The 14,071-nt window shown below is 27.2% G+C and overlaps 1 protein-coding gene across 1 annotated transcript; it reads right to left on the bottom strand.

Annotated features, from left to right (window-relative positions):
* Window positions 1-9,756: 9,756 nt before the first annotated feature.
* Window positions 9,757-11,591, bottom strand: LOC105135975 (probable LRR receptor-like serine/threonine-protein kinase At4g36180). Its single transcript, XM_011041094.1, has one exon. The coding sequence runs from the start codon at window positions 11,454-11,456 to the stop codon at window positions 10,113-10,115; it is 1,344 nt and encodes a 447-aa protein (XP_011039396.1). The 5' UTR covers window positions 11,457-11,591; the 3' UTR covers window positions 9,757-10,112.
* Window positions 11,592-14,071: the final 2,480 nt, after the last annotated feature.

Below are 14,071 nucleotides of genomic sequence, written 5' to 3'. Positions count from 1 at the left end.
TCATCAATCAATCTTTTCATTTATGTGATAGGCCTGCATTTAAAATGAATATTTACCACAAATTAAAGGTATCTTATATTATTAGATATATTATTATAAAACATGCTTTAGTTAAGGAGTTATTGATACTTTAAGTGCAAAATGATGATATAAAACCATGATAAAAATACACTTTTAAGTACTAATCAATTATAGTCTCTAATTTTTAAAATTTATTTATAATCAAGTTATACTTAATTAGTTATCCCAGTTTAAAATCTGACTAATGATTTTTATATTTGTCACTCATTAGGTTTTCTAATAAGTTAACCCAAATATAAATCATAACCTAAATAAAATGGGATTAAATAAATTAATTTATTATCAATTCATCGATTTATATTTGAAGATTAAGTACAATGTTTAACAATCTCTCATGCTCCCTTAAATATTAAGAAAGTTATAAGTGTTTTGACTTAACTTTTGAGTAACTAGTTTCTTAGTATAATTATTATCCCTTCATTCATAATATTTTGATTTAAACATTATAGCATGAATTGTGTTTACTCTATCAAATTATATTAGTTTTCAATATTATAGTTATTGATTATTTGGATAAGATTTGAAACTCTTTTTAAATTTTATTTCACATTGTGCTAGGAAATATAATCAATATTATTTAAAAATATATAAAATATTTCCCTTAATTCATCCAAGATTATAAATCTTCCATAGATTACTTAAATACCTTTATGTAGTTCAAACATAATTTTTTCTCATTTTTTACATCTGATTAAGACAACATTTAATAGAATTAAAACATAACATTTCTTATATAACATAACTTAGTGATCTTAAGCTCAAGGATGACTTACACAACCATCAGGTGAGCATTTTTAGAGAAACAATTGATCTATTCATATGAAATTTTCATATGGGTTAGTTTAGTGTCTGTGTCATCTAACAAGCACCTACATATTAATTTTTGGTATCCCTTATATCTCAAAATTTTAAAACAATTACTTTTTTCACAAAGAAAAGAATATAATATGTGTTAGTCTCAACGACTCTAATTAATATTAAGTCTTAATAGAGTATTAACCAGAAACATTTAAAAACAATGATTTAATATAATATGAATCATATAATTATAATAAATTTATAATTTTTTTTATAAAATATTTTTTTATAGGACTTTATATTTACTCTAGTTTAATTAATCAAATATTTGATAAATATTAAAGATAAATAAACTTTTATTTATAGTTAAATATGTTTACATGAACAAAATCAATGTCATATACAATCAATCAAATAACTACAAGGCATATATATTAGCAATCTCACACTTGCACTAAAGCCAATTACTCATGTATCAAATATAATATTTCTCTACTTGACCATAATGCTTTTACTGTGACAGTGGCTTAGCAAAGAGACCTATAAGATTCTTTTCATTAGGTATTCACTCTTTATTTATATCTTTTTTTTCTATGATTCTATAATGAAATGAAATTATTTAAGTATATTTTTATATTATTGATGAGAAATGGGCTCCTTTACTTGTGCAATGACTCTATTGTTATCACAGTATAGGGTTACTAGACCAATAATGCTAGAAATAACACTTAGTTTAATGATGAACTTATTAATCAAAACAACCTTTTTTATCCTCTCAAACACAAAGGTGTAGTCAATTTTAGTTGTAGAATTTAATTTAGTCTTTTATTTGAAATTTTTTCAACTTACATCACCATCGTTGAAAATAAAATATAACCATACTAAATTTTTTATTTTCAATATTTTATTGAAAACTAGCATCCAAATAATCATGGACTATTAGTTCATCTCCTCTATAAACTAGAAAAACATTTCTAGTTCTTCTTAAATACTTAAAGAATATTTTTAATTATTTTTTAGTGATCTTTACCTGAATTAGATTGATATCTACTTGTTATGTTCAAAATATAAGTTACATTTATTCTTATACATAACATCACATACATTATGGATTAATCTTATACCTAAGGTATATGAAATCAATTTTTTATTTTATCTCTCTCATTTTTTTGTTTTAAGGTACATATTCTTGGAAAGATGTATGTTATATGAAATCAGTAGCTAAACTATTTTAACATTTTATATATGTATATGGATTAAGATAATGTAAGCAATTTTTTAGATCTCTCTCTATAGATTTTTATTCCTAATATATAGATTGCTTCTCTCGTACCTTTCATGGAGAAATTCTTAGATAATTAGGTTTTCACTAACTAAAGTAAAGAAATGTCGTTTCTTATTAATAATATGTTGTCTACATATAATATTAGAAAAATTAATCTACTCTTACTAGCTTTTTTATAAACACAAGGCTCATTCATATTCTTGATGAGATCAGGTTGTTTGATTATTTCATGAAAACGGATATTCCAACTCTTTAAAGATTGCTTAAGTCCATAAATAGATTTTTATAACTTGTATACTTTATTAGTAAATTATTTAGATTTAAAACTTTTAAGTTATGTTAAACACACATCTTCTTGAAGATTACTATTTAGAAATATAGTTTTGACATCCATTTTTCAAATCTTATAATTACAGTATATAACTATAACAAGTAAAATCCTTATAAATTTTAACATAGTTATAGACAAAAAGGTTTTATCAAAGTTAACTTATTTGTCTTTATTTGTAACTTTTAGTAATTAGTTTAGCTTTTTATATTTGTATATTAGTATCCATATTAGTTTTTTTTTTAAAACCTACTTATATTCAAAAAAGTTTTATCCTTTTAGATGGATCAACTTGTTAATGTACATGAAATCCATTTCAGATTTCATGACCTCAATCTATTTCTTATAATCAATACCAAATATTAGTTTTATATAATTGATAGGCTCATCAAATATAAGAAACTCATTATTTTTAACTTTCATAAAAAGTCCATAACTCATTGGTACATGACGTGTCCTACCAGATCTACAAAGTTTTTATATTTACTAAGTTTTAAGATGAACACCTAATGTTATAGTCTTAAGCTTAGGTTCTATTTAAATGTCAGTTTACGGTTCTTAAACTTCTATTTTATTTCACTCCTTTCAAGAACAAACTCTTTCTTTGGAAATGTAGCATGTTTTGAGACAAATAAATTTGCTCAATGAGAAGATATAAATAATATCTAATAATTTCTTTTAGATATCCCACAAACTTATGTTTATCTAACTTAACTCGTAAATATGCTTAATATAAGTGTTACATTTCAAATCTTTAAGTATGATAAGATTGATCTTTTATTACTTTATATCTCATATGGAGTTTTATCAATAGATTTTGATGGAATCCTTTTTAAAAGGCAAGTATTAATTTGTAGAACATAACCTTAGAAGGAGTATGGAAGGCCTGCATAACTCATTATGGATTGTATCATATCTAAGAAGGTATAATTTATCATATCAGAAACTCTATTATGTTATAGTATTTTAAGAGATGTCTATTATAAGGGAATCTTTTTTTTTTTTTAGATAATTTTAAAAATATTGGTTGAAGTATTCACCACCTTGATCCAATCCAAATATCTTAATACTCTTTTTAATTTGTATTTCAACTTTATTTTTGAACTCTTTAAATATTTTAAGTGACTCAAACTTTCCTTAACTACATATGACCATATCTATTATGGTCATCAATGATGAAACATGTGTATCCATCTATGACATAAATTATTATTGGTCCACATTCATTTATATGCATTAGACTTAATAATTCATTAAAACTTTTACTCTTTCAGTAAAGAGTGTTTTGGTCATTTTATCCAATAAACAAGCTTTGAAACTTTCATATGATTCATAATCAAAATAATCAAATATCCTTATTTATGTAACTTAGTGATTCTTGTTTTATTCATATGACATAATCTATAATGCCATAAAAAAAATATATGAATATTGATTATATAATATGTTCTTCTTACTATTTATATTGAACCTAGGCATTTCAAGATCAGTTGTATACAAACTATTTGTATGAATTTATAAAAGGAACAATATTTTTCCTTAATAATAAGTTTAAATCCATTCAAAAATAGATATGTTGTTGATAGAAAATGCTAAAATAAAATAACAATTATCAATTTCTACAACTCATTTGGCAAAGTTAATGCAACAACCCTTATTTCATTACTAACTTATAGGTCTATTTTACCTTTATTCAATCATAAACACATATGAAGTAGAAGTTTCAATAAGCTTATTAGCTTTCATATTTGTAAGATAATATTTGCAGTTCCTCCTATAGTGGTTTTTTTTTGCCATAATGATAATAAATACTCTTGTCTTTCTTGATACCCATAGTAGGATTTCATGTTTAGATAGTAAGACCAAGTCAATACTTAACTTATGGTTCATGACAAGGCCTAATTAGCTTAATTTTTAAAATAGTCAATCATCCTCAATATGTAAGTGTTCATCAAGTAACCCTTTATCATCCTGCAGCGTAATAATTTCTTAGAAATCTCATGTCTCTTAGCCTTACTAGCAACATTAAACAACTTTTTAAGATGTATAATTATTACATGGGCATCCATATTCCTATATGTGAAGAAATGGATTTTCAAGAATATATAACATTCTTTTTTGTTTGAGAATAATTCTTATATTTTCATATCAGTTCAAGAAATTTGGTTTAGTTAATTTATTAGTATCAATTATGCTATGTAAGAATATGTTTATTTTTACTCATGGTAATCTATCAACCTGTTTATGTAAAGATAACAAGTATTAGTTTCATGTATATATATTTATAACTAAATTTAGATAAGGTCTTTAATTATAATTTGATCTCTCACTATTTTCCAGCAAATTAATGGCCCTCACTATTAATCTAAGAAATTATATTTAGATCTTCTAGTGGGCTAGGATCTTATTTAATTTATGATCATAAGTAACTCAACAAACTGAAATAAACTAAATTAGATAGATAACATAACTTATCAATCATATCTTTATATGACTCCTATATTAGTTAGGTGATGACTTTTTTGTTTAAACATGTTGTATATGTTTAGCCTAACTACTACCTTTAATGTTATATGATATGTAACTCATATAATTTAGTTAAGAAGGATCCAATTTTATAGAATTAAATATATTCAATTAATGATAACATTGACAGCTAAATAAATTATCCATAAATAAAATTATAGTTTTATGCATATAAAATCAAAAGGTAATATATCATGTTTCTAACATGTATTTTTTAACAACTAAGATAATTGCTTGTTACACATATAGAATATGAATAAGACACAAAGCAATGAACATAGTAATCAAAAAAGTAAATTCCATTACCTTATAAAAATAATTATCTTACAATACTGCTTTTTAACATCTTCTAGAGATGGTTCAAATGGTAAATTTAGATGCTTAAATGAATTTAACTTGAAACGTGAAAGAATCCTAAGGTAATTTAAAATATATTTTACTGAAATGAAGAATGATAATGAATCCAGAAGAGATTTATCAAAATATTGAATTAAATAAAAAAGACAACTTCACACAAACCTTAAGTTATTTCAAGGGTTTCTCAAATTAGAAGATTTCAAATCCTTTTTTTTTATATCAAGTTCACTGAATTTTCTAAATTGTTTCTCTTTACAAACATTCTAGTGAAACATTATTTTATAATATATAAGGATGATATGATTATCAATTCAAAAAATCATTCCATAACTCAAATAATATAATTTATCTCTAAAAAATGTTCAAATAAATTCAAGTCAATCACATATTAATTTCTCAAAAATTAATTAATAATTAATATTATTTGAGTGAGTAAATAAATTTAAGTAATTCATGTCCAAAATTCAAAATGTAATCTTTATAATTAACATATCAATTAATTAACTAATTGATTAAAAAGCAAAAGTTATATCCAAATCACATATAAGTAGATAAATTCTATTTTTGGTTCAAAATCATAAAACCTAATTAAAACACCAATTGTGATTCAAATGCATGTATATGTGCATAAATATAATTAAGTTCAAAATGAGACTTGGTGACTCCGTGATCTTCCTTGACTTTGATGATTTCAATAAAAAAGCTCCTAAAAAGCATATCATATCATCGTAGGTGGTAATTGTGGTGGTGGAGGTTGCATTTATGATATCGCTTGCTTTTAATTACTTTTACTCATTTTTTCTAACCTATTATGTTGTTTTTTTCTTGTTCCATTCTTATCTACCCATCTTTTCTAGTTTATTCATTGGTGAAGGTCTATATGATTAAATGAAAGAAAAAAAACAACATTAGAATGTAGAGAGATGGTGTCCTTTTCTTTTCCGTATAGGGCTTCACTTATTAGTTCATAGAAAAAGTAATTGAGAAAGGTTATGTTATTAAAGATTGGTCTTTGATATTTTTACATCATTGATCTCATATGTCTTTGAAAAAATAAAATTGATGAAAGGGATGTGCTTTAATCAATAAAAGTAACTTCTAGTTGTTTTATAAGAAGAATAAAAGGGAGAAAGATAAATATAATGTCAAAAGGTCAAATATAAAGCCAAAATAATTATACAAAAAAAGCCAACAATTATAAAAATAACATTTCTATAATAAATGAACAATGTCAAAATACAATAAAAGTATATTTTATTTTTAGTTTCTCTGTTAATTAATTATTTAATGAAAAAAGTAAACTAAATCGTGTTGGGAGAAGATTCAAAGTTAATATTTCTAAGTTATTTTTTATTTTCTTCTCTTTCCTTTTCATCTATCAATCCATCTTTAGTTTGCTCTAGTCCTTTTTCTTGTTAATTAATGGTGTCATAGAAAACTTCAAATAGAACTTGGGCTTTCCATGGCTAGTGTCGCGGCATGCACAACATCAAATATCAAGTTTTCCCTTCTAAATTAAAATGGTTTGGGATTAATCATAAAATTATAGTTTTGAAAGAGTTGTTATCTAATATCATGGTCACTAAAAAACTTAATGGTTTGCAAGAGTTTGGGTAAAGAAACTAGTTTTGCAAGGAGAAACGCATCACCCCTAGTGCACCCAACCTATAGTAGCGACATTGTTAATTGATTATTTTTCTAAGTCATATTTGTATCTATTGGTCTATTTAAGGTTTAGGGCAAATATTTCTTTGTGAGGAAATACATGCTTTATCAAGTTAAATCAAGGCTCAAATTTTAGTATCGCATTCATTTCTTACTTTGTATCTTTAATATATAAAAATATACTTCATAATGTAAATCTATAATCATTCTAGGGCTAGCAATTTAGGTCAACCTAAATAGCAAATGAGTGAGTAGCTCCTCTTTTTTAAATAGAGCATATAACCCACTCCAACCTCTAAAAAATGTATTATAAGGTGTCAATGGGTTTGTCTCATTAATATATTTTTTATGGTATTTATGATGTCAAAATCAGAACTCTAGTATAACCTAGTGGCTTGTTCTTTATTTCATATTTTCTCTCTCCTCTCTCCTACCATGATAGCCACGTGCATTCAATTTCTTCTTTTGCATGGCTTGAAAGAATTGTTTATGTATGGGTATAGGTTAACAAATAAAGAAAATATGTATGAAGGTTTTGTTTATGGACTATAATTCTAAATGTTTGAGCTTAGCCTAAACGGGTAAGAATTTCTAGCCATTTAAGCAAGGTATAAAATAACTAATGTATTTTTTTCTAAAAAGTTATTTTTTCTTGTACTATAACTAATAAATTTGATTTTCTTCTTTTTCATTATGTAAATGTAAGCTTTTGGTAAATAATAAGTAAAAACAAGTATTTCAAATTCTCAATTATACTTCAATCTTTTTTATTCAAATATTAATAAGGTGGGAATTAGTGCCTTTTTATTTGAACGGAGGTAGTTTTACAAAAACATTGTTTCAATTAGAGTTAAAAGTTTAATATTAGTAGAGATGAAGCATAGAATGGAGACTCGATTTGGGTTAATCTTGGTAAATCCATGGAGGTGAAAATTAAACAAATAAATGAACATCTTTTATAGGTCTGAGGAATTGAAGCTGATTAGTATTTAAAAATATATTTTTATCAAGGTTTTATATCATTATTTTACACTTAAAGTATCAATAACTCCTTAACTAAATCATATTTTATAATAACATATCTAATAATATAAGATACATTTAATTTATGGTAAATATTTATATTAAATGCAGGCTTATCACATAAATAAAATGATTGATTGATGAGTTTAAGTACTAAAATTGAAAGGATAAAGAGAAGGCCAAACTTATAAAAAAGATGCTGGTACAGTCCAAACTAAAACACTGTTCGATAATTGAATCATATTTGGAGCTGTAAATCTCGAATTTAGATCTACTTTATATGGATAAAAAGGTATGATATAGGCTAACAACTTTTATGTAAAGATCTAATTTTAAAAAGATCGTTTTCAACTTTCATTAATTTATCCTTTAACTTTGAAATTATAAATAAACTTACCATCAAGGCCTTACCATCACTCGTTCATTAACACACAACACCTCCCTTAAAAGACTTCACCGAGTCAATGTTCTAGCACCGAATGAAGCCATACATATTACTAGAGCGTGACGTCTTTTTTCACATGTTGGTGCAAGAACCTAAAAGTTTATAATTGCTCAAGTTTTAATGGTTTTAAATCAATATAATTTTATTTTATTTTTTCAAATTAAGATTTAATTGAGAGCCATATTTTTTTCTTGATATTGCAAAATTTTCATATCTAAACAACCAAAACAAATTATTAAGTTAAATCTCAAATAAAAACAATGTAAAAAATTCAAATTAAAAAAATAAGTGACAAAAATATAAGACTTGAACTTCTCTCCTACCCGTGCAATTTAATTCTGGATACTTCAAAGAAAAAAAACCTTAAATTTTGTTTAATATTCAAATTCGGAACCCAAAGCTTTCATTGTTTTAAATCAATAAAAGTTCATTTAACTTCGACAAAAACAAGTATCAACCATTCGATGAATTTTTTTCAGCGATCCTCTAATTTAAACAACTAAAACAAATCATTAATTCTAATCCCAAATAAATCCAAGGTCAAAGGAACACATTGAAAAAAATAAAAAAAACCTTAGTTGAAAATTGGCAGAGAACTTGATGAACAAAACTTTAGGCACACCAGAAAAATAACTGATAAAACGGAAAAACGATGTGATTTTCACTCCTTTATGCAATCTCATAGCTATGGAAATTAACAGAATAGCGTGACTGTCGAATGGAAGAACATCATACGGTTAATAGAAATTCTAGGGAAACAACGTTGGCATAAAACAATGCATGCGATGACATAAAACAATCTGCGCGCCGCAAAGGAAACAGACACTTCAAGGCTGCAGACTGAGATGAAACGAGAAACAAACGAAGGCCAATGTGGCAGCAAGAACTCCATGCGAATCAACCATTTGCAATCTTCTTCAAGCTGTGATGTGGACAGCTATAGCAAGGGGCTGTGTCTGTGCACCCAGTGAAATCAATAATAGCCTTCGTTTTCCATTTGACCTTAAAAAATCAACATTCTTCTAGTCGTATTCGTCTCCAGTCTCTTGTGACTCGTGATTCGGAGGAACATTTTTCCCAATCACTTTCAACACCCAAAGAGAGTGAATTACTTGTGGACTACAACTTTGGCTTTATTATTATCATACAGCTAAGAGAACCTACTATGTGGGGCTCTGTCAATGCAATAAACAATCCAAATCATAGAGGATGAACAGAAAGGCCAAACTTTCAAAAATAAATGGAAACTGGCAAGATCAAACATGCGCCGAATTAACGAAAGTGGGAAAAAAATAATTCTTGGGTTCATGATACAACATTAAAATCGACCACTTTTTCCCCTCTACAGAATGGAAATGATTCATCCACAAGGCTAAATTCAGAGTAAATAAAAAATAGAAATCACTGCTCTTTTCTCCATCCAATGATCAAAGCTACTAATTAAACACCCAAATAATGATTTCACCCTCTCCTTTTCATTTTTTTTCGCCTTTACAGCTACTCTGCTTCATGCTCAAGTGTATAACCAATTAAACAATCGAAATGATTTCTAGTAATCAGCATTTCTCTACTCTAAATTCTTAACAAACAACATCACCTTCTAATTAACCACACCTTTTGAGAAGAATAAGGAATACTATTAGGAAAACTATGGATGATAGCCCAATTGCCACACCAAGAACAACCTTATTAGGTCCATGGTGACCCTCTTTCTTGCTGCTGGAATCATCACTTTCATCATCATAATCTGATGAATCACTCCCACTATCATCTCCTGATGAATCATCCTTTGCAGGAGGTGGTGACAATGGCAATCCATGCTTATCACAAGGAGCAATTCCAAGCTTCAATTTTGATGACAAAATCGTATGATTGTAACACAAATTGCTATTTCCACCAACCTTGAACACAGCCAATCTCTTCATAAAAGTAAGATTGAAAGGCAAAACACCATGAAACTCATTGTTCCCAAGATTCAAGTACCTCAAATTCTTCATTTCTGCAAAAAACTTTGGTATTGTACCATTGAACTGATTTGAACTCAGATCAACATGAGCTAAATCAGGTATTGCTGATATTGAATCCGGGATCGCCCCAGATAAGGAATTGGACCCTAAAGATACATTCTTTAGTGAAATCAAGTCACCAAAATTACTGGGGATTCCCCCAGTAAGTGCATTAGAGGAAAGATTGAGACTTTCAAGATTTTCAAGAAGTGTAATGGAACTGGGCATCCTTCCTTTAAGCCCATTTCCTGAAAAATCAATGTGGGTAAGATTGAAAGGCAGATGTTTTGGTATGTAGCCAGTGACATTAGCATTGGTGATAGTAACGGACCTAATCTTATGCATATTACCAAGAACCACATAAAGACCACTTGTAGTGATTGGCACATTACTTACAGTGAGATCAGTGAGATTGACAAAGCGAGAGAGCCCAACACCAGTGAGGTGTTTAAGAGAGTGAATACAAGTGAAAGAACGGAGAGAGAAAGCAAGATCCAGAGGGAATCTAACAGGAGTAACAGGACAATTGGTGAAAGAGAGAGATTGTAGAGTAGAGAGGGATTTGAGGGCAGTGTAAGAGAGAGAGAGGTCAGAGGAGCAGTTGGAGAGGTGAAGAGAGACCAGGTGGCGGAATGGGGATGAAGAGTCACAAATGGTGGCGTTGTGAGGAGAGGGTTGGGAGCAAGGGTCTTTAGCTGTTGGGATGTCTAAAGATTGGAGGGCTCTAAGTTGTTTGGGGTCCAAAGTGGAGTGAACAGATGGAGAGGGAGTTTTGGTGGAGGGTGGAGTCGGGGAGGCCGTGGGGGAGGGAGAGGGTGGTAGAGTGGCATTGGCGGTGACAGTGGCAGCTTCAGCTGTGGTGGTGAGGAGGAGGAACAGGAGGAGAGGAAGGCAGAGGGGTGGCTTTGGTGGTGGTGAGGTGAGTGAGTGAGAGAGAGCCATTGTGGAGGGAGAGAGAGAGAGAGAGAGAGAGAGAGAAGTAAGCCTCGGAGAGAGTGAGCTATGTAAGAAAGCGTGTACAGATCGTTGTTTGTAAGTGAAACGTGAGAGCTCGGGGGAAGTGAGGGACAGTTGGGATTTTACCTTCTTTGATCGCCCTGGATTTGTACTTATTTGCAGAAATGCAATCAAAATTCATCTGTCCGAGCATGCTTTTTCATGGGCTCATTGGCTGTGATTATGGCTGTGAACCAGTTATTTTCATATATCATTTTCAGAATCTATATGTATAGATCTTCACGGAGGGAGATCAAGAGGAAATTATTTTTGTATTTAGAAAATATTTTTAATTCAAATTTATTTTTTATGTTTCCAAATAGTTTTATATTAATAAAAATATTATTTTAATATATTTTCAAACAAAAATCCATATTAAAAAAAATCCTCTCTCTATCTCTAATACATGTCGCTGTCGCTAATTCAGCAGGAAAAACAAAAGCAAGAACATGTCCGTGGTAATAAATTAAGATTAAATACTAATATAAGATTTGAGCCTTTAATAAGAAGGAAGGTCATTTGGGTAACTAAACACTAAAGGGGGCATCCACCCGTTCATTTCTTTTCCCATCAATATAATATAATAATTTCTCTTTCCTTGTTGATTTCCTTCCTGTAAGCTTCAAATTTCTTTATTATCTTTTTTTTTCAAGGAAACTAGCATTCATGTGCCGTTCTGGTGGATTTCCCTTTGTTAAATATCGAGACTATCTATTTGACACGTGTCGTGTATAGGATTTTTTTAATACATGTTTTTATATAAAAACTTTAAATATAAATTAAAAATTTATACATGTATTAAGAATTATTTGGGTAAATGAATAAAAAAATTAATACATGTTATGTCTTGCATCGGATTTTTTTAATGTGCTTTTTTTATATAAAAATTTTTAGATATAAATTGAAAAGCTTGTACTTATATTAAAAATTATCTGTGTGAATAAAAGTTTGAAGATATAGATTGAAAAGCTTGTATATACATCTATTTAATTAAATTATTTATATAAATAAATTCTTCACAATAACTAAATAACTAAAAACAAGATTAAAATAATAAAAGATAAATATAAATTAAAATATTTAATTTTACAATACGAATTATGTACCAGATTATATTTAATAAATTTATTTATTAAAAAAATATATTAAATCAAATCATAATAGAAAGAGATGAGCATTGAATAAAAAAAATAAAAAAAAATAATGGCTAGAAGCATTAAACATGGGAAACTACCAAACCTAATCTCCAAACCAAACGCTTAATAATAAAAATTAATTATATAAAAATATTTAAAATAAAAATTATTATTAAAAAAATGAAGGTAAAAATTAAAATAAATTAGAGGAAACAACAAACTTCTTATTAAAGATTTAAATTAAAAATAAAAATAACTTTAATAATAAAAAACAAAAATCAAAGAATGAGGGTAAAACAAGAAAAAAAATATATCATAAATTTGGATTGAATGATAAAATCAAAAATAAAAAAAACCTTTACAATATGATCAAGAAAAAAAAATAAAAAATTAAAATTAAAATTAAATTAAAAGAAAAAAATATATGACAAATTAGAATTAAAGATCTAAATTGAAAATAAATAAAATTTATATAAAAAATTAAAATTAAAAATAATAAAAATTAAATTTCAAATAACAACAACAAATAAAATCAATTTATAACTTTTAGAAGATGAGAAAAAAAAACTCATAAATGAGAAATTAATAAACCACCATCGAGACACACCGTAATAAAATAAAATAAAAAACATAATGATTGTTCCATTAATAATACAAAATGATAGTTATGGCCATTAAAAAGCTGAAATGACCCGCTCAAAGAACATGACCACCTCTACACGCTAGCACAATAACAACACACACCAAAACATCTTGAATTTAGAATTAATTAGCCTTCCTGAAATAATCAAATTGTCTTTTATATATATAGATGTGTGTGTAAATTGGATTAAAAAGCCCTTAAACTGAGGACTTGATTTTATTAATTTTAAGGATAATTTTTTTATTATATTTTAAAAAATAAAAAAACTTTAATACCCTTAATAAAAAAAAATATTAAATTTTTTATACATAAAATTAATTAATCATCCTAAAAATAAAATTTTTTTTCCAGGGTTATCAGTGGTCAGTTTAGTCAAGAAAATGGGACCCATAATTATTCAGACCAAGGTATGAATATGGATAAATAATTTCTATTTAATTTAATTATAGAAAAACATGGGTCAACCAGTTCCCCACGCCTTAAGAGTGATAAAGATTAAAAAGGTAATATAATGAGAGGGTTATTAAAATTATAATTACAAAATATAGGCCTCGTAAATCATTAAAACAATTCATAGCAATCCATACACTTTTTTGTCAATTATAATTTTCTATGCTTAAATTAATGAATAAACTTTTATTTTCTTAAGAAGATAAAAAATCTCATTAAGGTATTTATAGGTTGTTATTTTGGTAAAGAAAATATATCAGGGTTGAGAAAGATTTTTTTTTTGTATTTGATTTTGTTTTGAAGCTACTTTTAAAACTTTTCAGGTTGAATAA

This window comes from Populus euphratica, unplaced genomic scaffold (genome assembly GCF_000495115.2).
Source record: "Populus euphratica unplaced genomic scaffold, PopEup_1.0 scaffold56.1, whole genome shotgun sequence".
Taxonomy (NCBI): domain Eukaryota; kingdom Viridiplantae; phylum Streptophyta; class Magnoliopsida; order Malpighiales; family Salicaceae; genus Populus; species Populus euphratica.
Note: the sequence above shows the minus strand (reverse complement) of the source record. Positions and strands in the feature narration are given on the sequence as shown.